This window comes from Haematobia irritans, chromosome 3 (assembly GCF_050003625.1).
Source record: "Haematobia irritans isolate KBUSLIRL chromosome 3, ASM5000362v1, whole genome shotgun sequence".
NCBI lineage: Eukaryota > Metazoa > Arthropoda > Insecta > Diptera > Muscidae > Haematobia > Haematobia irritans.
In genome coordinates this window covers 190,612,282-190,627,554 of record NC_134399.1, presented here as the reverse complement: position 1 = coordinate 190,627,554, position 15,273 = coordinate 190,612,282, and the positions used below count along the sequence as shown (strand labels likewise).

The following is a 15,273-nucleotide window of genomic DNA, read 5'->3' as shown; positions in this document are numbered from 1 at the left end:
TCGATATAGCCATGTCTGTGTGTCTGTGAACACATTTTTGTGATCAAAGTCTAGGTCGCAATTTAAGTTCAATCGACTTCATATTTGACATAAGTATTTGTTTTGTGTCAAAATAGAACCCTAAGAACCTATTGATTTTGGAAGAAATCGGTTCAGATTTAGATATAGTCCCCATATATATATTTCGCCCGATATGGACTTATATGGCCCCAGAAGCCAGAGTTTTACACTAATTTGTTTAAAATTTTGCACAAGAAGAACCATTAGTACTGTAGTCAAGTGTGCCAAATTTTATTGAAATCTGTTCAGATTTAGATATAGCTCCCATATATATCTTTCGCCCGATATGGACTAATACGGTCCCAGAAGCCAGAGTTTTACCCCAATTTGGTTGAAATTGTGCACTAGGAGTAAAATTAGTACAGTAGTCAAGTGCGCCAAATTTTATTGAAATCGGTTCAGATTTAGATATAGCTCCCATATATATCGTTCGCCCGATTTACACACATATGACCACAGTGGCCAATTTTTTGCTCCGATTCAGTTGAAAATTTGCACAGAGAGTAGAATTAGCATTGTAGCTATGCGTGCCAAATTTGGTTGAAATCGGTTCAGATTTAGATATAGCTCCCATATATAGCTTTCGCTCGATTTGCACTCATATGACCACAGAGGACAATTTTTTGCTCCAATTCAGATGAAATTTTGCACAGGGAGTAAAATTAGCGTTGTTGCTATGCGTGCTACATTTGGTTGAAATCAGTTCAGATTTAAATATATCTCCCATATATAGATTTCGCCCGCTTCAAACTCATATGACCACAGAGGCCAATTTTTAACTCCGATTTAGTTGAAATTTTGCACAGGGAGTAGTATTAGCATTGTAGCTATGCGTGCCAAATTTGGTTGAAATTGGTTCAGATTTAGATATAGCTCCCATATAAATGTTTTTCTGATTTCGACAAAAATGGTCAAAATACCAACATTTTCCTTGTCAAATCGCAACTGCTTAGTCGAAAAGTTGTAAAAATGACTTTAATTTTCCTAAACTTCTAATACATATATATCGAGCGATAAATCATAAATAAACTTTTGTGAAGTTTCCTTAAAATTGCTTCAGATTTAAATGTTTCCAATATTTTTTACTAACATTGTGATCCACCCTAGTGCATTAGCCGACTTAAATTTTGAGTCTATAGATTTTGTAGAAGTCTATCAAATTCTGTCCAGATCGAGTGATATTTAAATGAATGTATTTGGGACAAACCTTTATATATAGCCCCCAACACATTTGACGGATGTGATATGGTATCGAAAATTTAGATCTACAAAGTGGTGCAGGGTATAATATAGTCGGTCCCGCCCGACTTTAGACTTTCCTTACTTTGCCGTTAGCGTCAGTGGATGATAATCTGATGTGATATTTTGACAAATACTGTGAGCGTATTAAAGTTGAAATTTTGCAGAGGGAGTAGAATTAGTATTGTAGCTATGCGTGCCAAATTTGGTTGAAGTCGCTTCAGATTTAGATATATCTCCCATATATAGCTTTCGCCCGATTTACACTCATAGGACCACAGAGGCCAATTTTTAACTCCGATTTAGTTGACATTTAACACAGAGAGTAGAATTAGCTTTGTAGCTATGCGTGCCAAATTTTGTTGAAATCGATTCATATTTAGATAGAGCTCCCATATATATATTTTTCTGATTTCGACAAAAATGGTCAAAACACCAACATTTTCCTTGTAAAATCGTCACTGCTTAGTCGAAATAATGAAGCAATCGTGCTGAAATTTTGCACTAACTTGTCTTTTGTCAAGGTCAAGTTCGCAGATGGGTTACATCGGTCCAGGTTTTGATATAGTCCCCATATAAACCGACCTCCATATTTTGGTATAGCCCCCATATAGACCGATCTCCCGATTTTACTTCTTGGGCTTATAGAAACCGCAGTTATTATCCAATTTACCTGAAATTGGAAATCAAGAGGTAATTTAGAACCATAAAGAGGTGTGCCAAAAATGGTGAGCATCGGTCCATGTTTTGATATGGTCCCCATATAAATCGGCCTCCCGATTTGGGGTCTTGGGCTTATAGAAACCGTAGTTTTTATCCAATTTGCCTGAAATTGAAAATCTAGAGGTACTTGAGGACCATCAAAAGGTGTGCCGAAAATGGTCCGTATCGTTCCATGTTTTGGTATAGCCCCCATATAGACCCATCTCCCGATTTTACATCTTGGGTTTATAGAATCCCTAGTTTATATACAATTGGCCTGAAATTGGAAATTTATAGGTATTTTAGGATTATAAAGAAGTGTGCCACAAATGGTGAGTATCGGTCCATGTTTTGGTATAGCCCCCATATAGACCGATATCCCGATTTTACTTCTTGGGCTTCTAGAGTGCGAAGTTTTTATTCAATTTCTGGTAAATTGGAAATCTAGAGGTATTTTTTGGCCCTAAAGATTTGTACCGAAAACGGTAAGTATCTGTCCATATATGAGTATAGCTCCCATAAGTACGATTTCCCGATTTAACTCCTTGGGTTTCTAGAAACCGTAGTTTTTATCCGATTTGCCTGAAATTGTAAATATTCTGGTATTTTAGGCTCACAAAAACGTGTATCGGATTAAGTTTTTATCGGTCCATTTGGAAATGCTTCCATATAGACCTACTTCACTTCTTGGGGGTATAGAAGGCACATTGATAATGAAAATTGCTTGAAACTCAATGTAGAATTTCCAGATTTTACTTCTAGGGTGAAAATCTACATATTTAAGATTTCACATAAAGACATTATTTTATAATTTTCTTGCACACTTACAAGAGATGTTAATGATTCCTCTAAAACTCAAACAAAAATGGTTGTTAGAAATCCAGAATCTGATATAGTCCTCATAGGTGAAATCTTTAAATTTATCTTCGGGAAGTGTCCTCAAGTCTTCCTGAAATTTCAAAGGAAACCCTAATAAAGGGTGATACGGTCAAAATTTGGTCAAGGGAAAACGCGTGTAAATCGGTGAAATCGTTTATTTAAAAAATCAAATTAAATTTATTTTTCAAGTTCAATTAATATAAAATTCTGGAAAAATATTCAGTTAGGCTTTTGCTTTTCCAAATCCGAATTGCCGGGCCTCACGCTTGACACCTGCCATCAGATTTTGTACAGCCACCTTGTCCACCTTCTTCGCCGCAGAAAGCCAGTTTGCCTTCAACTTCTGATCGTCCTTAGCAGTTTTTTCGGTCTTCTTTAGGTTCCGCTTGACAATAGCCCAGTATTTCTCAATTGGGCGGAGCTGTGGCGTATTGGGAGGGTTCTTGTCCTTGGGAACCACCTGCACGTTGTTGGCGGCGAACCACTCCATGGCCTTTTTACCGTAATGGCAAGATGCCAAATCCGGCCAAAACAGTACGGAACAACCGTGTTTCTTCAGGAAAGGCAGCAGACGTTTATTCAAACACTCTTTCACGTAAATTTCATGGTTGACAGTCCCGGAAGCTATGAAAATGCTGCTTTTCAAACCATAGGTACAGATGGCTTGCCAAACCAGATATTTCTTTGCGAACTTTGACAGTTTTATGTGCTTGAAAATATCTGCTACCTTTCCCCTTCCTTTTGCCGTATAAAACTCCTGTCCCGGAAGCTGCTTGTAGTCGGCTTTGACGTAGGTTTCGTCGTCCATTAACACGCAGTTAAACTTCTTCAGCATCGTCGTGTACAGTCTCCGGGATCGCGCTTATGTCGTCGTATTTTGTTTATCATCGCGATTTGTAAGTAAGTCGATAGTCCGGCTCGTTTTTTGGCTCGATGCACGGTTGTAGACCATACACCCAGCTTATTTTCGGCATCTCGGAGAGAGAGGTTAGGGTTTCACTTGAAACTACCGGCAACTCTCTTTGTCGTCTCAGCGGCTTCCGGTTTTCGATTTCCCCCCGATCCAGACTTCCTGGCTGTCGACAAACGTTCCCCAAACACTTTAATTACATTTGTAACGGTTGATTTGGCAACTTTTAGCGATTTTGCCAGCTTTGCGTGCGAGTAGCTCGGATTTTCGCGATGCGCGAGCAAAATTTTAATACGCTGCTCTTCTTGCTGGGACGGCATTTTGACAACTGAGGGCTGAATTCCAAAATCAAAATAGGAGCAACATTCTACACACACACCTTCAAAATGAGGGGTGTTCAGGTTTTTTAAATGCAAAATTGAAAGAAATACGTCAAGTTTATATTGACCAAATTTTGACCGTATCGCCCTTTATTTGGTTCATGATGATGGGTATTTAAGATTCGGCCCGGCCGAACTTACTGCTGTATATACTTGTGTTTTACTAACATTGTGTTCCACCCTAGTGCATTAGCCGACTTAAATTTTGAGTCTATAGATTTTGTAGAAGTCTATCAAATTCTGTCCAGATCGGGTGCTATTTATATGTATGTATTTGGGACAAACCTTTATATATATAGCCCCCCAACACATTTGACGGATGTGATATGGTATCGAAAATTTAGATCTACAAAGTGGTGCAGGGTATAATATAGTCGGCCCCGCCCGACTTTAGACTTTCCTTACTTGTTTTAAAGTCAATAGATTTTCTAAGAAGTCTTAAATATATTGTCCACTAAGAAGCCTTAAATATGTTATATTGTCGGTTCAGATTTAAATGTATGTACATAAACCTTTATTTATAGCAAATGTAGATCACAAAGTGTTGCAGGGTATAATATAGTCGGCCCCGTCCGACTTTAGACTTTCCTTACTTGTTTTTTTTTTTAGAATTTTTATTTTGTTTTTCAAAGCCAAGATTTAAATCTAGATATCTCCAAAAACATGTTTTTATATGAAAGGAGTTTGGCGCGGAATCAATACCTCAATCCTTAAAGCTAGGTCAAAATCCAATCCAAGTAAATATTTTGAGTGAACTTAAGATGTGGTCTGTCCGAATCTTCGCCCATATAAAATTGTTTCTCTATGAAAACAGCATCGGTTTAACAATAGATTTTGATTTGTCTGTGTTGGCACTATTTAAAGACTCTACAACGTTTCAAATGAAATCAGTAAGAAAACTGAATCCGAGCTGTAATATTTTATTGCAAGCATTGCAACTGGCTGACAACTCGGGCGAGTGCAGCCATATAACAAAATCTCATTTTTCCATTACAAACAAAAAAAAACAGAAAGACGACCCAAGACCATGGAACGTTGGCAAAATCGAATTGCATGTGTTACCGGTTCTAGTTCGGGTATAGGAGCAGCCATTGCTATTGATTTGGTTAAAGCAGGCCTCATTGTGGTCGGTTTGGCTAGACGCACAGAACGCATTGTTCAGCTACGCAACAATCTACCCGGAAATCTACAGTCACGTTTACATGTCGTCAAATGCGATGTATCCGATGTTCAATCTGTCAATGAGGCATTCGATTGGATTGTGAAGAATTTGGGTGGTGTTGATGTCTTAGTTAACAATGCCGGTACCCATACATCCGGCCAAATATTGACCCTTGACATTGGTGCTCTACAACAAACAATGCACACCAATGTCATGGGAATTGTGTTCTGCACCCGTCGAGCATTTGCAACAATGCAAAAACGTAACATTGACGATGGTCATGTTGTCTTAATTAATAGTGTCCTGGGACATGGATATTTACCAACATCATCAGATGCAGTCTCCTCGTCGAATATGTATCCTGTGTCCAAGCATGCTGTAACAGCTTTGACGGAAATATTACGTCAGGAATTTCGTGATTTAAAAACGAAAATTAAAGTGACGGTAAGTAATGATTTTTTTTGGGAATTTTGTCATCTTTACGAATGTATTTTCTTGTGTTCTTCTTCTTCTCACAGAGTATTAGTCCCGGGCTGGTCGATACAGAAATAGTTCCAGAGAGTATGAGGAAATTACCTATGCTAAAACCTGAAGATATTTCAGCTGGTTTATTGTATGCTCTAGCAACACCTTCACATGTTCAGATTCATGAATTAATAATAAAACCACTTGGAGAACCGTTTTGAATAAAATCGCTTTGAATTTTAACCCTCTAATTCCCAATCAAGCAAGCTTTTAGTAAAACACACCTTAAGACTACAAAAAAGGCTAAAATAAAAATAAAACTTAATAAAATCTGTTAAAGAGGCTTTGCAAAATATACTGAATTTTACTGCATACATTTTTCTTGTTTCGTTTAGTTGCTTTTGTGTCGTTAACATTGAACATATAATTAGCTGGCAAAAATATTGGAGCAATAGAGGGTTAAGTTGCATTGTACTAGTTAATCATTTTTTGTTTCTTTTATATTTACAAGTAGTGCCATAATTGAACAAGTAAGAAAAGGCAAAAGTTGGGCGGGGCCGACTATATTATACCCTGCACCACTTTGTAGATCCACATTTTCGATACCATATCATATCCATCATATGTGTTGGGTGCTATATATAAAGTTTATGTTGTATTTAAATCTGACTCGATCTGGACAAAATTTGTTAGACAATTTTGCCGAAATCAGAAAGACATGGGAGCTATATCTAAATCAGAAACGATTTCAACCAAATTTGGTATGCATAGTTACAATATTATTTCTACTCCCTGTGCAAAATTTCACGTAAATCGGATTACTACTTTGATCTCTGTTGTCATAAAGGGTGATACGGTCAAAATTTGGTCAAGGGAAAACGCGTGTAAATCGGTGAAATCGTTTATTTAAAAAATCAAATTAAATTTCTTTTTCAAGTTCAATTAGTATAAAATTCAGGAAAAATATTCAGTTAGGCTTTCGCTTTTCCAAATCCGAATTGCCGGGCCTCACGCTTGACACCTGCCATCAGATTTTGTACAGCCACCTTGTCCACCTTCTTTGCCGCTGAAAGCCAGTTTGCCTTGAACTGCTGCTCGTCCTTAGCAGTTTTTTTGGTCTTCTTTAGGTTCCGCTTGACAATAGCCCAGTATTTCCAAATCCGGCCAAAACAGTACGGAACAACCGTGTTTCTTCAGGAAAGGCAGCAGACGTTTATTCAAACACTCTTTCACGAAAATTTCTTGGTTGACAGTCCCGGAAGCTATGAAAATGCTGCTTTTCAAGCCACAGGTACAGATGGCTTGCCAAACCAGACATTTCTTTGCGAACTTTGACAGTTTTATGTGCTTGAAAATATCTGCTACCTTTCCCCTTCCTTTTGCCGTATAAAACTCCAGTCCCGGAAGCTGCTTGTAGTCGGCTTTGACGTAGGATTCGTCGTCCATTACCACGCAGTCAAACTTCGTCAGCATCTTCGTGTACAGCCTCCGGGATCGCGCTTTGGCCGTCGTATTTTGTTTATCATCGCGATTAGTATTCACTACCTTCTTGTAAGTCGATAGTGCGGCTCGTTTTTTGGCTCGATGCACGGTTGTAGACGATACACCCAGCTTATTTGCGGCATCTCGGAGAGAGAGGTTAAGGTTTCGCTTGAAACTACCGGCAACTCTCTTTGTCGTCTCAGCGGCTTCCGGTTTTCGATTTCCCCCCGATCCAGACTTCCTGGCTGTCGACAAACGTTCCGCAAACACTTTAATTACATTTATAACAGTTGATTTGCAAACTTTTAGCGATTTTGCCAGCTTTGCGTGCGAGTAGCTCGGATTTTCGCGATGCGCGAGCAAAATTTTGATACGGTGCTCTTCTTGCTTGGACGGCATTTTGACAATTGAAAAGTGAATTCCAAAATCAAAATAGGAGCAACACTCTACACACACACCTTCAAAATGAGGGGTGTTCAGGTTTTTTAAATGCAAAATTGGAAGAAATACGTCAAGTTTATTTTGACCAAATTTATGAGTGCATATCGGACGATAGATATATATGGGAGCTGTAACAGGTTAGCTGATAAGTCTGACACATATATGGCGTCGCTAGTATTACATGCATATTATTTTTATATAGTACCAATCTTCAAATGATTCGTGTCAAAATTTGACGTCTGTAAGTCAATTAGTTTGTGAGATACAGCGTCTTTTGTGAAGAAACTTTTGTTATTGTGAAAAAAACGAAAAAAAGGAATTTCGAGTTTTGATAAAATACTGTTTTCTGAAGGGGAAAAATGCGGTGGAAGCAAAAACTTGGCTTGATAATGAGTTTCCGGACTTTGCCCTGACTCTGGGAAATCAACAATAATTGATTGGTATGCAAAATTCAAGCGTGGTGAAATGAGCACGGAGGACAGTGAACGCAGTGGACGACCGAAAGAGGTGGTTACCGACGAAAACATCAAAAAAATCCACAAAATGATTTTGAATGACCGTAAAATGAAGTTGATCGAGATAGCAGAGGCCTTAAAGATATCAAAAGTCATATCATGCGTCAATATTTGGATATGCGGAAGCACTGTGCAAAATAGCTGCCGCGCGAGCTAACATTTGACCAAAAACAATAACGTGTTGATGATTCTGAGCGGTGTTTTCAGCTGTTAACTCGTAATACACCCGAGTTTTTCCGTCGATATGTGACAATGGATGAAACATGGCTCCATCACTACACTCCTGAGTCCAATCGACAGTCGGCTGAGTGAACAGCGACCGGTGAACCGTCTCCGAAGCGTGGAGGGACTCAAAAGTCCGCTGGTAATGCCACTGTTTTGTGGGATGCGCATGGAATAATTTTTATCGATTATCTTGAGAAGGGAAAAACCATCAACAGTGACTATTATATGGCGTTATTGGAGCGTTTGAAGGTCGAAATCGCGGCAAAACGGCCCCATATGAAAAAGAAAAAAGTTTTGTTCCACCAATATAATGCACCGTGCCACAAGTCATTGAGAACCATATCTGGCCCCCAGCGACTTATCCTTGTTCTCAGACCTCAAAAGGATGTTCGCAGGGAAAAAATTTGGCTGCAATGAAGAGGTGATCGCCGAAACTGAGGCCTATTTTGAGGCAAAACCGAAGGAGTACTACCAAAATGGTATCAAAAAATTGGAAAGTCGTTACAATCGTTGTATCGCTTTTGAAGGGAACTATGTTGAATAATAAAAACGAATTTTGACAAAAAAAAAATGTGTTTTTCTTCGTTAGACCGGGGACTTATCAGCCAACCTGTTATCTAAATGTGCACCGATTTCAACCAAATTTGGCATACATAGCTGTAATATTAATTCTATTATCTGCCCAAAATTTCAATTAAATCGAATTACAAATTTGACCTCTGGGGTCATATGAGTGTAAATCGGACGAAAGATATATATAAGAGCTATATCTAAATCTTAACCGATTTTAAGCAAATTTGGCATGCATAGCTGTAATAATAATTCTACTCTCTGCACAACATTTCAATTAAATCGGAATACAAATTTGGCCTCTGGGGTCATATGGCTGTAAATAGGACGAACGATATATATGGGAGCTATATCTAAATCTGAACCGATTTCAACCAAATTTGGCATGCATAACTGTAATACTAATTCTACTCTCTGCACAAAATTTCGATTAAATCGGATTACAAATTTGATCTCTGGGGTCATATGAGTGTAAATCGGATAAAAGGTATATATGGGAGCTATATTTATATCAGAAACGATTTCAACCAAATTTGGTATGCATACACGGATGAAAAAGACTGTTTTTCATATGTTTGGCTATAAACATTATATGTTTGGAACACAAATTTTTAAACACAATATTTTTGAGTGCAAGCATATAATGTTCATAAACTAGCATAACATGTTTGGGACATATATGTTAATATGTTAAAACATATTATGTTTGGGACATAAAATGTTTGTAAATATAATATGCTTGGATGCAAACATATATTAATTTAGAAATAGCCTATAAACATATATGTGTTTAGCAGCTTGGAGCGCTATTTAACAGGGAGCGATATTGAATTAAGTTGGTGGTTGTTGCTTGTTATTACAAAATTAACATTTTATTTTTCCTTGGGCAATTGATCAGCTACTTCTTTGATCCTTACAAACTGTGTGGTCCGCTGTTCGAATCCCCGTCCGGCAAAAGGTAAAATTAAAATAAAAAAAATCATAAAATTGAATAATTTCTTCTACAATGTTTGTATTACAGAAAAAGGTGCTAAGAACTAAAAAATCTCGTGGAAGTGAGAAAGATGTCGGGGAATATACAATTGGGCAAAAACAAAATTTTGAGCATTCAGGTCGAAAACCTATGTTGTTAGCACCTATATTACCTGTTTATTTTCATAATTCATTATGATTGTAAATATATAAATAAATAAATAAAATTTTGAGCACAATATTGTTTGGGAGATTTTTTTTAAGCATATACTATTTTTGGGTGCAAAATGCTTCCAAACATATTATATGGTCACATAATAACATATTGTTTTTTGGAAGACAACATTATTGAATTTGGATGCAAAAATACAAAATGTTTGGAACTTAGACTACCCAAACATATATTGTTTAGACCAATATGTTTTCAGATATATTATATATTGGAAGAGATCAAACATATAAATGTTTGGGCAATACCCAAAAATATATATGCTTGAAGCAAAATATGTTTGGGAGTATATGTTACAGAAGCGATTTTTTGTGAGCGTGTAGTTACAATATTATTTCTACTCCCTGTGCAAAGTTTCACGTAAATCGCATTACTACTTTGACCTCTGTTGTCATATAAGTGCATATCGGACGATAGATATATATGGGAGCTATATCTAAATCTGAACCGATTTCAACCAAATTTGGCATGCATAGCTAGAATATTAATTCTACTCCTTGTGCAAAATTTAAAGCAAATAAGGGCAAAACTGTAGCTTCTGGATATATATATGTGCATATCGGACGAAAGATATATATGGGAGCTATATCTAAATCTCAACCGATTTCAACCAAATTTGTCATGCATAGCTGTAATATTAATTCTACTCCCTGCCCAAAGTTTCAATTAAATCGAATTACAAATTTTACCTCTGGGGTCATATGAGTGTAAATCGGACGAAAGATATATATGGGAGCTGAACCAATTTCAACCAAATTTGTCATGCATAGCTGTAATATCAATTCTACTCCCTGCGCAAAATGTCAATTAAATCGGATTACAAATTTGACCTCTGGGGTCATATGAGTGTAAATAGGACGAAAGATATATATGGGAGCTATATCTAAATCTGAACCGATTTCAACCAAAATTGGCATGTATATCGTGAACATTAATTCTACTCCCTGTACAAAATTTAAAGCAAATCCGGGCAAACTTCTACCATCTGGGGCCATATAAGTTCATATCAGGAAAAAGATATATATGGGAGCTATATCTAAAACTGAACCGATTTCTTCCAAAATCAATAGAGTTCTATTCTGACCCAAGAAACATACTTGTGCCAAATTTTAAGTCGATTGAAGTTAAATTGCGACCTAGACTTTGATCACAAAAATGTGTTCACAGACAGACGGACATGGCTGGATCGACTCAGGGGCCGGCCCTGAGTAATATTGCCAAAGATACCATATGTCTATCTCGTCTCCTTCTGGGTGTTGCAAACATATGCACTAACTTATAATACCCTGTTCCACAGTGTGGTGCAAGGTATAATAAATTAATTTATTTCAAGTGAATAATTACTATTCCGATCACAACCGATGACTGTAGCAAGAATTGCTATGATAAGTAGAAGCTTTTGCATTTCATTACAAATTATATCAAGAAGGAACAAGTGAGGTAGAGCTTAAGTCGGCAGTAGGAAACTACACTGAAAGTTACATTTTATAAGGGTCAGCTTTATTATATCACTTTATTGTTTTTCAAGATAATCCACATTAAGATATTTACACTTTTGCATGTGTTTGAACCAATTGTCGAAGCGTTTTTGCTATTCTGCATGAGGTTTCTCCAAAACATGCATTATGAACGCACCAAGCGCTTCTTACGTTGTTGAAACACGTTTACTCTCTCATTCTGTTTTTTTTACATAAGCGAATAAAAAGAAGTCATACTGTTTAAGGAAAAAACAAGTAAGGAAAGTCTAAAGTCGGGCGGGGCCGACTATATTATACCCTGCACCACTTTGTAGATCTCAATTTTCGATACCATATCACATCCGTCAAATGTTTTGGGGGCTATCAGAAAAACATATATAAGGGAGCTATATCTAAATTTGAACCGATTTCAACCAAATTTGAACCGATTTCACGCATAGCTACAATACTAGTTCTACTGCCTGTGCAAAATTTCAACAAAATCGGAGTTAAAAATTGCCCTCTGTGGTCATATGAGTGTATATCGGGCGAAAGCTATATATGGGAGATATATCTAAATCTGAACCGATTTCAACCAAATTTGGCACGCATAGCTGCATTGCTAATTCTACTCCCTGTGCAAAATTTCAACTAAATCAGAGCAAAAAATTGGCCTCTGTGGTCATATGAGTGTAAATCGGGCGAAAGCTTTATATGGGAGATATATCTAAATCTGAATCGATGTCAACCAAATTTGGCACGCATAGCTCCAATGCTAATTTTACTCCCTGAGCAAAATTTCAATGAAATCGGAGTAAAAGGTTGGCCACTGTGGTCATATCAGTGTAAATCGGGCGAACGATATATATGGGAGCTATATCTAAATCTGAACCGATTTCAATAAAATTTAGCACACTTGACTACACTACTAATTGTACTTCTAGTGCAAAATTTCAACCAAATCGGAGTAAAACTCTGGCTTCTGGGACCGTATTAGTCAATATCGGGCGAAAGATATATATGGGAGCTACATCTAAATCTGAACCGATTTCAATAAAATTTGGCACACTTGACTACAGTACTAATTGTTTTTCTTGTGCAAAATTTTAAGCAAATCAGGGTAAAACTCTGGCTTCTGGGGCCATATAAGTCCATGTCGGGTGAAATATATATATGGGAGCTATATATAAATCTAAACCGATTTCAATCAAATTTGGCACACATAACTACAATACTAAATCTACTCCCTGTGCAAAATTTCAACCAAATTGGGCCAAAACTCTGGCTATTAGAACCATATTAGATCATATCGGGCGAAAGATATATATGGGAGCTATATCTAAATCTGAACCGATTTCAATCAAATTTTGCACTCTTAACTGCACTACTAATTGTACTCCTAGTGCAAAATTTGAACCAAATTGAACCAAAACTCTGGCTTCTAGGACCATAATAGTGCATATCGGGCGAAATATATATATGGGAGCTATATCTAAATCTGAACCGATTTCAATCAAATTTTGCATACTTAACTATACTACTAATTGTACTCCTAGTGCAAAATTTCAACCAAATTTGGCCAAAAATCTGGCTTCTGGGGCCATATAAGTCCACATCGGACGAAAGATATATATGGGAGCTATATCTAAATCTGAACCGATTTCAATCAAATTTTGCACACTTGACTATACGGCTAAGTGTTAAATTTCAAGCAAATCGGTATAAAACTCTGGCTGCTGGGTCCATATTAGTGCATATCGGGCGAAAGATATATGGGAGCTATATCTAAATCTGAACCGATTTCTTCCAAAATCAATAGGGTTCTATTCTGACCCAAATTAGGAACAAGTGCCAAATTTAAAGGCGATTGGACTTAAATTGCGACCTAGACTTTGATCACAAAAATGTGTTCACAGACAGACAGACGGACGGACGGACGGACAGATGGACAGACGGACATGGTTATATCGACTCAGGGACCCACTCTGAGCATTATTGCCAAAGACACCATGTGTCTATCTCGTCTCCTTCTGGGTGTTACAAACATATGCACTAACTTATAATACCCTGTTCCACAGTGTGGATAACCATGTCCGTCTGACAGACGGACATGGTTATATCGACTCAGGGACCCACTCTGAGCATTATTGCCAAAGACACCATGTGTCTATCTCGATATAACCATGTCCGTCTGTTCGTCTGTCCGTCCGTCCGTCTGTCTGTGAACACATTTTTGTGATCAAATTCTAGGTCGCAATTTAAGTCCAATCGCCTACAATGGCACATGTTCCTAATTTGGGTCAGAATAGAACCCTATTGATTTTGGAAGAAATCGGTTCAGATTTAGATATAGCACCCATATATATCTTTCGCCCGATATGCACTAATATGGACCCAGCAACCAGAGTTTTATACCGATTAGCTTGAAATTTTGTACAAACATAGCACTTAGTCGTATAGTCAAGTGTGCAAAATTTGATTGAAATCTGTTCAGATTTAGATATAGCTCCCATATATATCTTTCGCCCGATATGGACTTATATGGCCCCAGAAGCCAGATTTTTGGCCGAATTTGGTTGAAATTTTGCACTAGGAGTACAATTAGTAGTATAGTCAAGTGTGCAAAATTTGGTTGAAATCGATTCAGATTTAGATATAGCTCCCATATATATCTTTCGCCCGATATAGACTACTATGGTCCTAGAAGCCAGAGTTTTGGACCAATTTGTTTGAAACTTTGCACTAGGAGTACAATAAGGAGTGCAGTTAAGTGTGCCAAATTTGATTGAAATCGGTTCATGGACTAATATGGACTAATATGGTTCTAATAGCCAGAGTTTTGGCCCACTTTGGTTGAAATTTTGCACAGGGAGTAGATTTAGCATTGTATCTATGCGTGCCAAATTTGATTGAAATCGGTTCAGATTTAGATATAGCTCCCATATATAGCTTTCGCCCGATTTACACTCATATGACAACAGAGGCCAATTTTTAACTCCGATTTGGTTGAAATTTTGCACAGGGAGTAGAATTAGCATTGTAGCTATGTGTGCAAAATTTGGTTGAAATCGGTTCAGATTTAGATATAGCTCCTATATATATGTTTTTCTGATTTCGAAAAAAATACCAAAATACCAACATTTTCCTTGTAAAATCGCCTCTGCTTAATCGAAAAGTTGTAAAAATGACTCTAATTTTCCTAAACTTCTAATACATATATATATCGAGCTATAAATCATAAATAAACTTTTGCGAAGTTTCCTTATAATTGCTTCAGATTTAAATGCTTCCCATATTTTTGTACTAACATTGTGTTCCACCCTAGTGTATAGGTTAGGTTAGGTTATGTGGCAGCCCGATGTATCAGGCTCACTTAGACTATTCAGTCAATTGTGATACCACAGTGGTGAACTTCTCACCTATCACTGAGTGCTGCCCGATTCCATGTTAACCTCAATGACAATTGACCTCTTTTTTATAGCCGAGTCCGAACGGCGTTCCACATTGCAGTGAAACCACTTAGAGGAGCTTTGAAACCCTCAGAAATGTCACCAGCATAACTGAGGTGGGATAATCCACCGCTGA

The 15,273-nt window shown here is 37.4% G+C and overlaps 1 protein-coding gene across 1 annotated transcript; it reads left to right on the top strand.

The window, feature by feature from the left end:
- Window positions 1-5,053: 5,053 nt before the first annotated feature.
- Window positions 5,054-6,279, top strand: LOC142230215 (farnesol dehydrogenase-like). The gene is made up of 2 exons (XM_075300859.1): window positions 5,054-5,776; window positions 5,851-6,279. Exons 1-2 carry the CDS (start codon window positions 5,198-5,200, stop codon window positions 6,016-6,018), a joined length of 747 nt encoding a protein of 248 aa, XP_075156974.1. The 5' UTR covers window positions 5,054-5,197; the 3' UTR covers window positions 6,019-6,279.
- The last annotated feature ends 8,994 nt before the right edge of the window (window positions 6,280-15,273 follow it).